Genomic DNA, 16,712 nt, shown 5'->3' on the forward strand with positions numbered 1-16,712 from the left:
ATTTCTTCTGGCCTTGGAGGACTTGGCCTTGAACAGCGTCGTATGTTATGAGGGAGGGAAGGATGCAGATAACAGTGCTTCTTTTTTTCAAAGACAAACTTGGCTCCAGTGGAAGGTGGAGGAATGATACCACGAGTTTTCAGGGAGGCTGAGCTTCCAGGGGGCAAGCCAGTTGGAGCTGTAGGCACCCAGCACCTCTGAAAAATCAGCTCCTGGAGGTCTTTAAATTGGACATCTGTTATTAGACTCGTTTTATGATGCTGCTGTTTATGACACTGCAGATCTTAGCTGCTCTGTGCCTCGGTTTGTCCAGCTGTAAAACAAGAATGGGAGACAGAGCAAGAGAGAGACACAGAGAGACACAGAGAGAGAGAGTTTGGAGGGAGGAGGAAGGAAGGTGTGAGACTTCATTTACTGTTTCTAAAGCTCTCTTGAAACTGTTGGCTGGATTGTGCCCTATAAATGTGAATCAGCGTTATCTAAAGTGGACTTACTAAATGGAGGTAATTTCTCGTTCCTGGTTTGTTATGATTTAATAGCTCTAGGGAAAGGCTGGAGGAGAAGGGGTGTTTCCTTGGGTAAATATTTACCATCCAAGCTCTGACCCTACCTGAGGCCCAGCATTTGCAATCAGCCTGCAAAAGTGCTGTATAACAAGCAGGTTAATCATTTCCCTGAATTGCTTAGTCTGAGAATAGGAAATGTCACCCGCAGGAGGAGTGTATGGTGACCAGTACCACGTCCTCAGCTGGCCTAACTCAACGCAGCTTTCACAGCACTACATGGGCTGAGGATCAGGCTATCAGAGGGGGATTCAGGGCAAACCATTTCACAGGGCATACAGGCTGCCAGGCGGATGCCATATTCGCCTTTCCGTTGAGGTTTTCCAGCCCTGCTTGATCCGCATCTGAAAAACATTCTTCTTTGGGTAAATGTGATTTCTTTTACTAGACCAACTAAATAATAAAACATATCACATTTACCCAAAGAACCATGTCTGCCTATGTCCTTAGACTGACACGGCTCCAACCAACAACTGAAAAACGTTAGCACCCTGAGAGAGTGGATTTGATGGATAATAAAGGCCATCGTGGGGGTATCTAAACCTGCTTGTAGCCATGTAGGTGTAAATTAGGGTGAACCCTATTGAGTCAGTGGATTAACACTGGGGTAAAGCACCTGTGAGAGAGGAAAGCATCAGGCCTATGCATTTTAATGCCTATGCATTTTAATGCCTTTCATGTCATGGGTGCTGGCAACTGCTTTGCTGTATGTTCTTTGCTTCCAAAGTTAGGGGTGAGGAGAACAGATGGTGAAGGCTTAATAAGAGCATTATGTCCATGAACATAACCCTCCCTGGAATTGCTCACTGCCTGTAGGAGCTCCATACCTTTAAAGAGGCCTGATTTTTATATAATGTACACCAATACTTAGCTCCTCTATAGCCTGCTTTAACCAGAGAATTTGAACTGGTTTACCAAAGGGGTTGGTAGCATTACTCCCATGATACAGATGAAGAAACTGAGGCACAAAGGGAGTAGAGAACTTGGCTTTGCTGCTTGCTGCATGGGGCCAGGAGGGAATTTCCTTCTGCTACATGTGTCAGGATTTTTTAAAGCCTTCCCCAGATGCATTGGGTGTTGGCTGTAGCCAAGGCGGGAGATTTTGACTGGGGGGTGCCAATGCTTGGACTTAAAACCAGAGGTTCCTGGTTAGAGGGTCTTGCCCCTCCACTCAGGGTCAGACCAATCAGCACATTTGGGTCACGAAGGATTTTATCCCATGATCAGATTAGCACAGAGTTAGACTGTGGGAATTTTCACCTTCCTCTGTAGCAGGGGGGCATGGCTTCCTTCTTTCCTATGATTTCTTGGGTCCTTTTTAGCAGCCTTTGTGCCAGCAGGACTTTGACTACCCTGTTCCCCTGCTTTACTGGTGCAGGTTAGGATGTTATGTCTTGTGTTAGCTCAGAGTTGACTATGTAGTTTTGCTAAGAGGATAGACAATGGATTTGTATGGGGTAGATTGCATAGGGATGATCCTGCCTCAGGCAGAGGCTTGGGCTAGATCAGGGGTGGGCAAAATGTGGCTCGGGGGCTGGATGCAGCCCACCAGGCCATTCTATCCAGCCCGTGGAGCTCCTAAAGATGTAGAAAATTAATATCTATCTGCCCCTGGCTGCCTGTCATGTGGCCTTCGATGGCTTGCCAAAACTCAGTAAGTGGCCCTCTACCCGAAATAATTGCCTGTCCCTGGGGTAGATGACCTGGAGGTCCCTTGCAGCCTGACTGCTCTATAATTGCTGAGTTGGGTCCTCAGCATCGCAACCCACTAGTGCACACCACCTTCCCTATAGGATGATTCCTTGCAAAACAGTGGCATCACCCTAATGTGAAATCAGTGAGAGTGGGAAGGAGGTGAGATTTTCTGTTTGTAAGAGGAATGATAGGGTAGGGAGAAAGAGAGGCAGTGTGTGGGGGAGCTAGATTTATCCTTGGAGGGGGTTAGATGTATGCAGTTAGTGTGGGCTGAAGGAGCAGGGCAGGAGGGTTGAGATCAGGTCAGACAGAGGCACCAAGCAGCTCAGAGTGTTGATTGTAGAGGTCAGACCCTCAAGAGGTGAAAATCGGGAGCTTTGCATTAGCTGCAGTGCAGCTACAATGGATACCACTGAGGATCTGGCTCATATTCCAGGTTGCCAGGTGAAAACGCAGGCCAGGGCTGGGGCAGGTAACAGCTGCATGGTGGTATTGCTCTCTGTCACAGCTCCGCTTCTCCCTGGCAGTTCTGAGCTGAGGTGCTGGGGACTCAGACAGAGTCACGGAGGTGAACAGGAGTTGGCTGAACTGGTAGGAGCTGAAGGGAGGGCTAGAAGTTTGTGTGCTCTTCTCTATGCTCTGGTGACTGCTGGCCTTTGTCTCCTGGGACTATTAATGCAGCCTCTCTCCCCAGTGTTAATTCCTGCTCCTACAATAGGTAAATCTGTTGGCCTCTTCCTGTGAGCTTTCCTTTTACACAAGCCTGTGCCATGGAAGAAATCCAGCATATAGGTCTCTTGCTAAATGACTGATTTGGAGCCCAATTGGGCCTAATCCTGGAAGCTACCTTTTATCCACGGCATGTGGCAAGGCTGTTCACTTCTGGCGTGTTTCCCTGGTGCATTTCTGCTGCTACACAAATGGCTTTTCAAGCCACCCACAGAGCCCATCAGAAACACGGAGCAGGTTCCCCATCAAATCTCTGTGTGAGGAGATGAAGCGGCAGCATGAAAGGAGCACACTGTGCTGGGTTGTGTTGACTCATCATATATATTTGGGATGCAGTATTTGTCGCGCGTGGTGATCCTCTCAGCTCTGCACCTCGTTTTTCATGTCTTGGCACTGTCTTGTGTTTGATTAATTCTGTTTATATCATTCTCCCTCCTCTTCTGCTGCCGTATTTCCTTTGCTGCTGAGATGCCCCCTCCCTTTCCTTCTGCATGCCCTGGCCCCACCGAGCATCTGTCAGGTCACCTCATGCTTCTGCTCTTTGGGCCAAATTGTGCCTCTGTTTGTTCCAGTGGGTGATCATGTTCGTTTTAGTGGCACTGCAGGATATAAAACTGAAGGCAGATTTCCTGGGGGGGATGGGGGTGGGGGGAGAGGATGGTATTTGAGAGAGAGGATAACTGACTTCTAGTATCCTTTAAGAGAAGCCATCTAAACCTTCCTAGGTTTCAAGGGCAATAACTCTACAATACTGCCCGTTGGACAGGTGAGGGTTACTAAGAATGAAACCGGATGCTCTGGATTCGTTCGCAGGACGGGTGACCTTTCAGTCCCTGGGCCAACACTTGAGGGAAGAATACATGCTGCTTTTTATTTACTTCTATTTCTGTATAACATCAGAGCCCTGGGCCTGTTTGTGCCAGGTGCTGTATAAACACTCAGTAGGGGACATTCCTTGCCCTGAAGGGCTTGCAGCCCAATAGAGACGACTGTATCCCTTTTATACAGTGGGCATAAGGCAGCGAGAGCTTGTGACAAGGTCAGACACAGGGAGTCTGCAGAAGATTTCTAATGCCCATCCTTTCCTGCCCCCAGAGATTTTTTTGGTCTGCTTTCCTTCCCAGGCAAAGGTCGCACATTGCTGTGTGACCCAGTGGGGATCCTCCCGAGTAATCAGCAAGTGACTCCAGTAACATTGCAGATCAGCCTGCCTCATAGCTCCACTGTGCTCTGCCCCGGCATCCCCTCTGCTTCACTTCCTCCTGAGCTGCCATGCACCTTGGACAGGGACAGTGGGACATGGTGCTAGACATGAACGACTCATGCCCCTGGCGGCTGGCGGGGCACGGCGGCGGCAGCAGGAGTGTAGCGGCAGTGAGCAAGGAGCTCCCGCAGACGCCACTGGTGCTGTCGGTGGCAGGAGGATGGTGAGCGCCGACCAAGGGTCGGCAACCACCTGCAGCCGACGCCAACAGTGGCAGCAGCAGCCAGCAGAGAGTGTGGACTGCCCGCAGATGCCAGTGCAGAGCTCATGGTGGAAGAGCCACAAATGCAGGGAATATTTCCCCTAAGCATATCTTTATTTTTTGTATTAAAAAATACAAACTGCAGACTAGTGCAGTTGAATAACCAAGTTAACAGATTTTTAAAGCCAAAAGGGACAATAACGGTCCTCTCCAGTTGACCTTCTCCAGAAGACTAGCCACAGAATTTCAACAAAGCATATTCAGTTAATCTTTACCAGAAGAATGGTTATACCAGCTCACAATTTTGGTCATGAATAGTGCGTGCCCCTGGCGGCTGGCCGGGCACAACTGCACTGGTGGTGGTGGGAGCATAAGCTGGGAGCTCCCACAGATGCCGCCGGCACTGTCACGGCACCTTTTTGTAAGGGGTGCACCCATGTGCACCCCCTATGCGTCGCCCCTGGTGCTAGAGCATTGCAGCAATGCACTGGAAGCAGGTACTTCCCAGTCTGTCTGAGAGGCCGTGGGTGGAGGAGCTCAACAGAGCTACATTTACCCCCTTACAGCCTCTGGCTCTTGCAGATAGGCTGAGGCCTTAGCCATGCCCCTGTTTCAGGGTCTTTAGGGGAGCAGAGAGTTGGCCTGAGAGGTGTGCTTCAAAAGGGGCAATCCCCCTTCTTTGCTGCTACAGGGCAAAGGAGGCACAGGAAGCCAGTGGCCTAGGGTCTAGGCAGCCCAGAGGGATACAGAGAGACGTGACCTGCCCTGCTTCTCCCCTGCCTCCCACAAGCCCAAGACGCCATTATGAACATCACTGCATTTAACCCTTTCACTCCTGATTGTCTCAGCAGAGATGTCCCAAAATTCATCAGTTACAGCCTGACCTCTGAGCACTGTGGGCTGAGCCTTACCCAAGCAGGCAGAGTTGCTCCCTGCCATCCTCCTGATCCTGCATTCTTGGCATTTCAGTTAACTCCTGTGGGAGTATTCACTGCTCCAGGAATGCAGGATTGGGCCCAATATATGTAATGAAGATCTACCTATAACAAAGGCCATAGGCAGCAGAAAGCTGGGGCTAATGGGGCTTAGGCCCCCCCAAACTAATTTTGCAGTGGCCAATGACAGCAGCAGCACCATGGTGCTGCCATCCTGCAGCACCCACTGCTGCTCACTGTGCAGCCACCCGTGTGGCTCTACTGCTCCGGGGCCACTGCCAGGCCCTGTCACCTCAGCACCATGCCCAGCGCCCCCACCGTGTGCTCCTCAGCCCCCCCCAAATAATATTTTCTCCTGCCATGACTGGCAAAGGCCCCCAGTCTGTGGTCCCCTCATGCTACTGGAGTCAGCAGAGCACAAAGTATTCCCTGTACTCTGGATCCTTGTCGCAGGCTGGGGGCTCAGACTGGGCTTCACAGAGACAGTTTTTGCTAGGGAACCTGACAGTATTAACTTACAGCAGTGACAGGCAAGTCCTCCTGTGTGTCCCTTCAGATGAGAAATAACTTTATAGAGCTTGAGTCTCTTCTTAAACAGTACAGCCCCAATGCCCACAGAGAGGCTATTTCTGATTGGTGTAAAAATTTATCTACGCAAGAACACTCAGAGAAATAAAATCTGAATTAACTCAAGGTGAGAAATTAAAGGGTGTTAGTGTTAACTGCATCAGCCTCCTTTAATACACTTATTTAAAATTCCAGTGTCTTTACACAGGGTCTTGTAGTTACACTAATCCATTTCAACTTTTCTGAGAGCTGTCAATGTAGACAAGCTTGAAGTGAAATCAGAATGGGACCTATTTTTATATTGCTTAATTAGAACAAGACCTTAAACTAGAGATAACAAGGGCAAATTAACTACCTTATGACTAGTAAGAGCCTCTCCTCCTGGTGCATTGCTTTATGGTGGGATGGGTCTGCTGGGTTAAGAAAATGGAAGCGGGTTCTAAGCCTCACGCATAGCTCGGTGTGAAGCCTAGGGAGCCTCCTGTCACTCCTGTATCCCTATAAAATCCTTTTCTGAATGACTGTCCTCTGCCTAATGGTGACTGTAGTTTCTGTTGGCTTTGGACAGGATCATGCTAATAAATTGGGCTTTTACATTATCCAGAGGCATCTTGAGCTTGATGGGTTTATACAAGCTCTGACGTGGGATCAGTATCCAACCCCATTACACGCATTCCACCACCAGTCCTGCAATAAAAACACTCAGCTGCATAACCCCACATGAACATCAGGGCCTCCTCCTCCCAAGCTTAGCTGCTGCTCATAAAGCTTTCTCTCGCCTCCCCTTTCAGAGCCAGATCGGGCTCGCTCAGGTCTGCTGTTGCTTCCATTCAGTTCAATGGCAAAACTTCAACTGATGTCAGCATGTGCTGATCTAACCCTGTCTGTCAGGATCATGACAAGGTGGATGGGATCATGCAGCTCACTGTGTTTCAAGTGCCTTTGGGCTGCAGAGTTACTAGCCCACTGCTATACTGGGGGCGGCTCCTACTGCTCTGAGGTGTTGGTCTGAGAGTAACCCCACTGGGAGCATGTGTCCTTGTGCCCCATCCACAGAAAACGTGAGTCAGTTGTGAGCCTCTGCTTGGTGGTTAGAAGAGAGCCCCAGCCCCCTCTGGCCTCTGCTCTTGTCTGCCTTTATCCCCTGTGAAAGAAATGCTTCTGCCTCCCTGGGCTCTTCCTGCCCTACTTTTGTGACCCTCCCTTTTGCCATGAGACTGCTGCTGAGTAGAGCTCTTTGGAAGCCCAGCTGGGATGGTACCAAGTAGCAGCAGCACAGTCAGGTGGGAGATTGTGGCTACCTGTGAACTGCTTTTGGAAGTGTGGTGACAGCAGAGCTGTTAGTTTTACTCTGATTAGCTTGAGTGCTGATGGCAACGAAGACACAGCAGCACTGGCTTCACTAAAGGCTGGACAAGCCTGTTCAGGCCTTGGGTGCTTGATATGGTGGTTGATTCCCATGCCACCATAAAGCAGAATAAAGCTAACAGCTCTGTGCAATGGGATAACAAAGAGATGTGACTTGTCCCAGGTCACAGGAGGCAACGTTGGGAATGTAACTCATAGTCTTCTGAGCTGGGCAATGATAGCAAGGGCAGACCCATGTAAGATAGCCCAGGTACCAATGCAATGAAGGCCTCCCACCTTTTAGATGGAGTATATATGAATGGGACATATCTAGAGTGATCCATCCTTTGTAACGCCCTCCCTGGCATCACTCAGCATTGGTTTAAGTGCTAGGAACAAAATGTGTTTTATGCTAAATACTCCTGAGGCTCTGATTTAGAAAGGCATTTAAGCACATGCCTAACTTAAAGCACAGGAGCACCTTAGCCACTGGCTCATACTTTGATTAGGTACATTAAGTACTTCGTTAAATCCAGGCCCACGGTTGCAAAGAAACACAATAGCTCTTCAAGGTACTAGTGAGCCTGAGGGACTGCCAGGAGCTGTCTTGTCTTGTCCCAGTATAAAATCAGGAGGAAATTGGCTGAAATCAATATCTGCTCTTGCCGGTTTCAGTGGGGGATCAGAGCCTCCTGTACTCATTCTGCGCTTGTGAAACTGGATCCTGGCTCAGCCTGCCCTGCTGGAGGCTGCTGTTAGTAAAATGCTATATGGCTTAGTTTGGAGAAGACAGGATAAATCTGCACCTTGTAAACTAATCAAATCTGAGATATAAGATTTTGTAAGCAGTGGCTTACTTCATAAGATGCTATGAAGATGTTAAATTTGCAGAAAAAGCCACTTCTTAAGCCTGGATTGAGCTTCTGTTTGCTACATCCAGTCACTTGGATTTCTGAAAATAAAGTGTCCACTCTGTAGGGAGAAAATCAGCTGTGACCTAAACAGTGGAGTAAGTTACCTGTGTGTCAAGTGCAAGTTGCTCTGAACCCGAGCGAGAGTGGTAGTGACTTGATTGGCACAGATTTGCATTCAGGATGTGGTGTGGATGTTGCCAGGAGAATCAACTTGCAGGAGGGTATCAGATAAATCAGCAGTTCCCCAGGGGGCCACCAGCAGGTTTCAGGGGGTCTGTCTGTCCTGGTGCAGGGTGAGTCCTGAGGAAGGGGGGGAGCAGATCTGACCCACCCAGCCCCAGAGCCTCCATCTTGCCCTGTGGGTGAACAGGTGGGTGAGGCCCTGCTTTGCTACTGCTCAGGTGAGTGGGGACCCAGAGCTCCCTGATGCTGAGCCCCACTCACTGCATCTGGGGCCGTGAGGCAGCACTGGGGAGACAGGCAGTCGTGGTGGCATGGGTGTTTATAGTATGCTGGGGTGGGTCTCAGGAAGAAAAAGGTTGAGAGCTCTTGGGATAAAACAAACTCCCTTAGCCTGCATACCAATGAACACATCTATGTACATCAGTGTAACTCCTTTAACTTCAGTGGATATCTCGCCTACTGTGGGTGACATTTGAATCAGGTCCTCTAATTCCTGAAATGAGATACAACAAGAATGTGAGGTGAGGGGAAGAAAATGAGTGGAAGCTGGAGCAGCTGGCAGAGAGGAGTGAGTAGCATGGGCAGACAGGGTACAGCAGCACCTCTACACACCCTGAGTCAGGGCACCTGGGTTCTTTGCTCTGATTGCAAGCCCTATTGCCTTTCAGCTAACCTGTGTTCAAACAACGGGCACAATAGGAAGGGAACATTTGATGTTCATGTGAACATCTGGCACTTGCATAGCATCCTAGAAACTGAGTATGCTTGGTTAACAGGTCCTACTTTCATAAATCAATTATTACTAGTGTTTTTAATAAATGGCTAATTATTATAGAGGTCAAAAGTTCATAGATTCATAGATTCATAGATGCTAGGGTCGGAAGGGACCTCAATAGATCATTGAGTCCAACCCCCTGCATAAGCAGGAAAGAGTGCTGGGCCTACATTACCCCAGCTAGATACACAACCAACCTTCTCTTGAATACCCCCAGGGTAGGGGAGAGCACCACCTCCCTTGGGAGCCCGTTCCAGACCTTGGCCACTCGAACTGTGAAGAAGTTCCTCCTAATATCCAATCTAAATCTGCTCTCTTCTAGCTTGTGGCCATTATTTCTTGTAACCCCCGGGGGGGCGGGCCTTGGTGAATAAATACTCACCAATTCCCTTCTGTGCCCCCCTGACGAACTTATAGGCAGCCACCAGGTCACCTCTCAACCTTCTCTTGCGGAGGCTGAAAAGGTCCAGTTTCTCTAATCTCTCCTCGTAGGGCTTGGCCTGCAGGCCCTTAACCATACGAGTGGCCCTTCTCTGGACCCTCTCCAGGTTATCCGCATCCCTCTTGAAGTGCGGCGCCCAGAATTGCACGCAGTACTCCAGCTGCGGTCTGACCAGCGCCCGATAGAGGGGAAGTATCACCTCCTTGGACCTATTTGTCATGCATCTGCTGATGCACGATAAAGTGCCATTGGCTTTTCTGATGGTTTCGTCACACTGCCGACTCATGTTCATCTTGGAGTCCACTAGGACTCCAAGATCCCTTTCCACTTCCGTGCCACCCAGCAGGTCATTTCCTAGGCTGTAGGTGTGCTGGACATTTTTCCTCGCTAGATGCAGCACTTTGCATTTCTCCTTGTTGAACTGCATTCTGTTGTTTTCTGCCCACTTGTCTAACCTGTCCAGGTCTGCTTGCAGCTGCTCCCTGCCCTCCGGCGTGTCCACTTCGCCCCATAGCTTAGTGTCATCTGCAAACTTGGACAGAGTACATTTCACCCCCTCGTCCAAGTCGCTGATGAAGACATTAAAGAGTATCGGTCCAAGCACCGAGCCCTGCGGGACCCCACTGCCCACACTCTTCCAGGTCGAAACCGACCCATCCACCACGACTCTCTGGGTGCGACCCTCCAGCCAATTCTCCACCCACCGGACTGTGCAGTCATCCAAGTCACAGTGCAGTCATCCAAGTCACAGTTGTTTGTTATCCCCTGACAACTTCTATTGACATGCTTGTACCCATCCATAATGCATGCTGTGCATACCTGTAACATGCTTCTTATGTCTGTCCGTCACTTACTAACTGTACTTGTGAAGCAGAACTAATCTAAGCAATATAAAAAAGTTGGGTGTCTATACACATGCTCCAGGAATGGTGGGGGGTGCTTTAATTAGAGCAGCTCTGAGAGCTGCTCTAATTAAAGTGCCTGTAGCATCATGTGTATTCAGCATCCCATGCTTTAACACTTTGAACAAGCTTTAATTAAAGTGCCCTGGCAGCCATTTTGAAATATTAGCACACTAATTAGCATGCTCCAGCAGGCTTGCAGCCGACTCAATTTATTGAGTCTGCTCTGACGCGTGTTAATTAGCACAGGATGGAGCAGATGTCCATCATGTGTATAGGTGCCCTTTGTTTCCTTAGCACAAGTAGCACTGGGCTGCATTCAGCCCTACTCTTCCCTCATATGGGGCCGAGTGGCAGAACAGTTCAGGTATCTTGCTGTAAGTCCAGAGTCATGAATCTAAGCCTTCCACTAGATTCAGGCTAAAAGCCTCATGTTGACCCAGCTGTAAATGGGAACCTTGTTATTTGGGGTAGGGAGTCAAAGGAGGCCAAACATGATGGTAGCTCCATTACTCGCTGTCTCATGGGCCACAGACTCACCCAAGCCATCTGAGCCTGGATGAAGTGCTGACCTTTTTACCTAATGTTAATCTGGAATGGCATCCTTGAAGTAATCTACTCCAGATTTGCAGTGGTGTAATAGATAGCAGAATTTGGCCCCTACTCTAAAACTGCAGTCTTGCACTTTACAGTCTCTGAGGTGAATCATTTATCTCAATTAAGTTGAAGTGAGGAAGCATGCAGTGTAAGGCATGGCTCTGAAAGGAGGCACATCCTCCTTGAGGCTAGGCAGAGCAGAAGGAAGTGTTCTGAGGTTTTTAAAGAAGGAGAAAGCCTTCTATGGCCCTACGACCTTTACTTGTGCAAGTAAACCTTAAGTGAATGAGTTAAACCCTGAGGTCTTTACTCAGGGAAAACTCACTCTGAACAGGTAAGCAAGCACCTTGGGCTTGGCCTGCAGACTCTGCTCAAGTGAGTAGAGATTAGTACTCTGGTGAGTAAAGCTTGCACTTGGGCTTCCAGCCTACAACATGCCCAATTCTTCCTTCCTCTCTTGTGCACCATGGCCGCAGCTCCTCTTGCACCAGGGTAAGTGAATTAATCCCAGGGACTAGGATGGAGTGCCCCTGTTCAGTCTGTCCCTGCAATGCTCTGCTGTTTGAGTTCCTGGAGCATTGCAAGTCAAGGCCAGCTGCAGGAGGCCCTGCCTCTTCACAGGGCTCCATGAGGAGGCCACCTGGCATGTTCTGGTCTCCTGGCTACGTTGAGGAGCACAGGTTCATCTGGGGAATGGTGTTTGTACTGACATGAGCACTGCCATGCTGTTCAGGTGTGTCATGGCCTATTTAGAGATCTTTGGCAGGGAAAGCATGTACAGTTGGGAGGATCGGTTAACACAAGATTGCTGCAATGAATGGGTGGATGGATATTTCTGGTGATGTTGTCCTTATGGGCCTCACAGGTCAAATAGAGGCATTCAGCCAGCTGGGGACTGTGCTACCAAATGACTGGGATCTGGCCCTATATGTCTCTGTACAACTGTGTCCAATTGCGGGAATACAGAGCTGGATTCTCCTCTTGCTTCCTGGTGCATTTCCCATAAGGGTGATGCTCATTTCATTTGCACTGGTGAAGGGTTTTGTTTTCCATGGACTCATTCATGATTCCTTTCACCCTGAAGGACAGATCCCTTGGTCTTGCTGTTTCCTTACTTTACTTGAATAAGATTTTCTCTTTGATCTAAAGACTATAGAGAACTTCTGGTTCTGATCAACTACGTTTCTGTTTTCAGCCATGGTTTCTATCACCTGGTGAGTTAGATTGTTTATAGCAGGGATCAGCAATGTTTTTGGGCAAAGTGCCAAAAACACCTGCAACCTTGACTTGTAAGATGTTGGTTTGGGGGGCAGATGGTGGGGGAGTTGTAAGGGGCCCGATCCTTGTTTTGGCAGCGCAGCCCTGGCCCCTTCCCCAAGGTGCAAGTATCAAGCAAAATGCCTTTGTATGCCACACTCTGGCATATGTGCCAGGGGTTGTCTACCTCTGGTTTATAGTCTTTTTTGGTCCTGTGTCAATACCATACTGACAAAACAGGGTTCTGGGCCATGACTATTTGCCACTGCAAAATTACTCCTTACTTCAATTACTGCAATAGTAATAGGAGATAGCTGCATGCTTCCCTAATTATCATGTTTTGCCAAGCTCTTGGTATGCTGACACCAGTGGTACTGAAGGCACCCCTCCTTGACTCGGGGCTCCCTTCAGAAAATGCCAGCTCTTAGATTTCACAAGTTTTTTGACTATGAAGAAATAATAGAGCAATCCTTCTATTGCAAAGAACTTAGAAAGACCACAACAGGGCAAAATGTTGTTGATTCCTATTTGAAATCTCTAGATTTATCGTGTGAATCATGTGTAGGAGTTTGCACTCCTACCAGTGCTAATATTGCCCAATATCCTGCATCATCCTCAAAAGGGTTTCATTGCATCCCAGGGTGACACAGGACCCTGGTTGAGAATTGCTGGTCGGCAGGATCTCTGCAGCGTTTCCAAGGCTGTTGTTGAAATATGGTCCCTCCCACGTTTCTGTCCACACGGGAAAAAAGTCTGATGTCACGTGGTCACTGTTAGCGCCCTGCAAGGGGTCTCCAACACGGCTCTGGGCAGCGTGCCTGAGCCAGTTGTTGAGAGCATCCCTGGGCACGCACCAAACATCAACCATGCGACGCTCTGCTGCAGGTTGTCGGATCCTTGGCTTTCTAGATTGCTACCTGCGAGGCCCCTGATGCAGGGCTGCGGAAGATTTGGGAAGTCACCTCTTCAAGAGTGTCGCCGGTTAGCCAGGGCCCGCGCGCCCTCCACCGCGGACGAGCTGGGGCCGGGGGAGCCTTTGCTGCAGGCCTCTCACTCGAGGAACCATTCGGGGCGGCGAAGGGAGGCTCGTGACCTGCTCGCGCTGGCTGGTCCCACCAGTGTGCGTCTAGAGCGACTCCGGACGTGGTGTACGCCCGCGACGGGGAGCTGCAGCGAGGGGCCTCGCCTGGCGGGGGCGGGGGCGGGGGGCGCCGGGCTGGAGCCGCGCGGCCGCTCGTAACGTCTGCTCGCGCGGCCGCCGCGCTCGGGGCGCGAGAGCCGGTCCCCGCGCCCAATCGCGGCTGGAGGGGACACCCGGGCCACGCCCCTCCCGCTCGCTGAGCTCTCCGATTGGCGGGGGCGGGCCCCGCTCCCACACATGGTGAATGAAGCGAGCCGCGGCGCTCCCCGCAGCGCCGGCCCCCTCGCGGCGCGGGCTCGGCCCGCCGCAGCATCCCGCCGCCACCTGCAATGGCCAAGAGGAGCTCTTTGTTCATCCGCGTAGTTGAAGGGAAGAATTTGCCCGCTAAGGACATGTGAGTACCAGCTGGGCCCTGGAGGCGGTGGGGAAGGGGCTTTGTCTGAGCCGCCCGGCTCTCCGCTGCTTGCCACCAGTATTTGTGGCTGGAGCTCGGTCTGGACACAGGAAAGGGGCCACACGGGCACGGTAAGCGCCAGCCCCCCTCTCCTTCACCCGCTCATGCCCCCCAGCCCCTGGAAGCACGTGTGGGAAGGGGTACTGCTTCCCAGCGCCCCCCCCGCAGGCAGCTCCTCGGGGCTAGTCCGGCCTCTCCCGCCGAGGTCTTGCTCGACCGCAGGTCTTCGGCAGGCTCGACACCTCCTCCCTTCTTGCCCGTTGTCTGGCGCGGTCCTGGGGCGCCGGGCGTGCGCTGGGCTCCTGGTGTTACTGGCTCACGCGCAGCCTTGTCCAGTGGCAGTGCATGCTCCGGGCTCTCGCCCAGCGCACAGACACACCCCTCCTCTGCAGGCATGTTTGGTGGCTCTAGAAAGTAGGAACTACACGTCTTCAGCACCTTTCTTATTCCTCATGTGGGTTCAGTTTTGCAGACGCTGGCTCACAACCAAAGAAAGCGTAACAGATCCAAAAGAGGCTGTTCTTGCTTCCTGTCTCAATCTTGATTTCCTTCATCAAGTGACCATTTTCTCTCCCAAGGACTGGATGTTTTGCAGAGGGACGGTCGGGGTGGGTGGCAGTTGCAGGGGTGATGGAAAGCAGCCGGTAAACAAAACGGGCAAGACGTTGCTTCTTGCCCCAGGGGCACTTTTGTTAAACACCTTCCCCTTTTAAATGCTTCATCTCAGCTGGGCTGGGACAGCTTTCCTGAAGCTTGTTTGTGTTCGGGAGTCAGCCTTCAGGGCGCTGCGACTTGGAGGCTGCCAGAAAAAAAGAAAACCCCCCAACAATCGCAATGGAAAAAGGACAGAAATAAATCAGCAAAGACATGGAACGTTTGCATTTCTAAGGGCTTGATTTGGGCTTTACATCTATAAGGCACCACCCTGCTCCTGATGGGTATGGGTATGGGTGAGGGAAGGATCAGGGTGAAAGAAAGAACATCTTAGAAATGACCTGCCCCCAGCCTGCGTTGATCATGACAGGGAATGGGTAGGCTGAGCGGAGAGGTGAAGCGACTGGGGCGCAGGGCTGGGAAGTAGGAGAAGTGTGTTTTGTCCCTAGCACTCACTCCCCGCTGCCAGGTGACCTTCAGCAAGTTGCTTCCCCCGCTTGTGCCTCAGTTTCCCTATTTGTGAAAACAAGACAAGGCAAATGGTCCTTTCGCCAGCTGCTCAGTGCAGTCCTCTTAGGACCAGCCCTACAGTGGAAGTGGTGGTTCTTTTCTTTCTTTCTTTTTCTTTAACTTTGCAGCCAAATTCTGGTCAGATTTATATTGTGCAGAACCTGGCTAAATGATGGTGCAACATCTCTGCCCCTCTAGATGGTGAGTGGGCATCGCCAACTAGACTGGTGGAGCAAAAGGATTTGAGATCTGGCCAAAGCTGTGGATTTGATGGGCCAGTTGCTTCCTTAGAGAGTGCAGAACTGTTTCAGAGCCTGAAAGAACAGTTATGGAGCCACGGGCTAGCGTAGTGCCTCACATAAAAGCTGCCTGGGCCCAGAAGCAGCCAGTCCATGTTGCTAGTAGATGTGCATCATTTTGAGGTTGATGGTCTGACCTCCCTTTGGGTGATGGCTGTTGCTCACCCAGGCCCTCTGGAGTCATATGTTGGGCTGCCACAGGGTAGACTGGAGTCCTGGTTCTTCCACGCCTCAGGATAGCAGCACTGTTCCTCCCTGAGCTGTTGAAGCAGCTGCAGAGCATGGGCATGGGGTGGAAGGAGATGGTGGAGCAATCCCAGAAGCCCCCCTTCCAATACCTGAGCCTGACTCTGAGGAAGAGTGGCCCAGTGGTTAGAGCAGCGGGGGGAATGGGAGATCTGGGCTCAGTTCCTTGCTGTGCAACAGACTTCCTATGTGACCATGGGAAATTCAAGTAGCCTCACTGGACCTCCATTTCCTACCTGTGACAAAGTGACAGCCCTGTCCTGTCTCAGGGGGGTGTTGTGAAGGGCTCATACTTGATGATGGGTCTCCTTACACCAAGCTACGCCAGGCGGCACCTTGCTGAACACAGCAGACCTGGTGCCAATGTAATGGCAGCACAAGACCAGAATCTGGTCCAGTGGCTCTTCATTCAGAGGGGAACAGATAAAGTCTGACAGCTTTGTGCTGCTGCAGCAGCGGTTTCCTTCTGCTACCATGGCAGTCTGGACTCTGGACCTAAAGAAAAGATCCCAGTCCTTCCTGCTGCCACTCCATGTGAAACAACTGGGTTTAACTTAAAGAATGGCTTTCTGACATTGATACAGATCTGCAGTCAGTGTGTAAAGTAGCATGGCTGCACTAACAGAGCTGTGCCCACTTGTAGCAGCATAGGGCCTTGCCCAGTGTATTTCTGGGCCTCTGTGGGTACACCTGCACTCTAGGCAAATTCTTGCCTGTGGGGGTGAAGCTGGAGCAGCTTCCCTGATTGCACCTTGGAGATCGTGATTCTGTAGGCCACCTCACCTGGGGTAAATCAGAACTGCTGTAGCAAAGCCAATGGGCCCATGTAGCTGTGCTCTAGCTGAGGCCTTGCACCTTTTGGCTGTAAACAACCCGGGAACCTCAGCTGTGTGCTCAAGCGCCAGCCTGGGGGTAACGGATCTGTCAGGCCGGTGGTCACTGTGCACATTGGCAGCTGCTGCTGGCATGGCAGTGGTATCCAATTCAGGCCACAGGGCACCCTGACGTTTTCGTCAGGCTTTTCTTTAATATATTA

General features: G+C 50.8%; 1 protein-coding gene across 1 annotated transcript in view; it reads left to right on the forward strand.

Annotated features, from left to right (window-relative positions):
• The first annotated feature begins 13,593 nt into the window (after positions 1–13,593).
• LOC149854072 (ras GTPase-activating protein 4-like) overlaps positions 13,594–16,712 on the forward strand; it is a 48,925-nt gene continuing 45,806 nt past the window's right edge. Inside the window, exon 1 of the mRNA XM_090025544.1 lies at positions 13,594–13,907. Coding sequence (XP_089881670.1) covers positions 13,843–13,907 — 65 coding nt within the window. The 5' untranslated portion in view covers positions 13,594–13,842. The remainder of the gene's footprint in view (positions 13,908–16,712) is intronic.

Source organism: Crocodylus siamensis, chromosome 13, assembly GCF_052110815.1.
Source record: "Crocodylus siamensis isolate JL-2025a chromosome 13, ASM5211081v1, whole genome shotgun sequence".
NCBI classification, from domain to species: domain Eukaryota; kingdom Metazoa; phylum Chordata; order Crocodylia; family Crocodylidae; genus Crocodylus; species Crocodylus siamensis.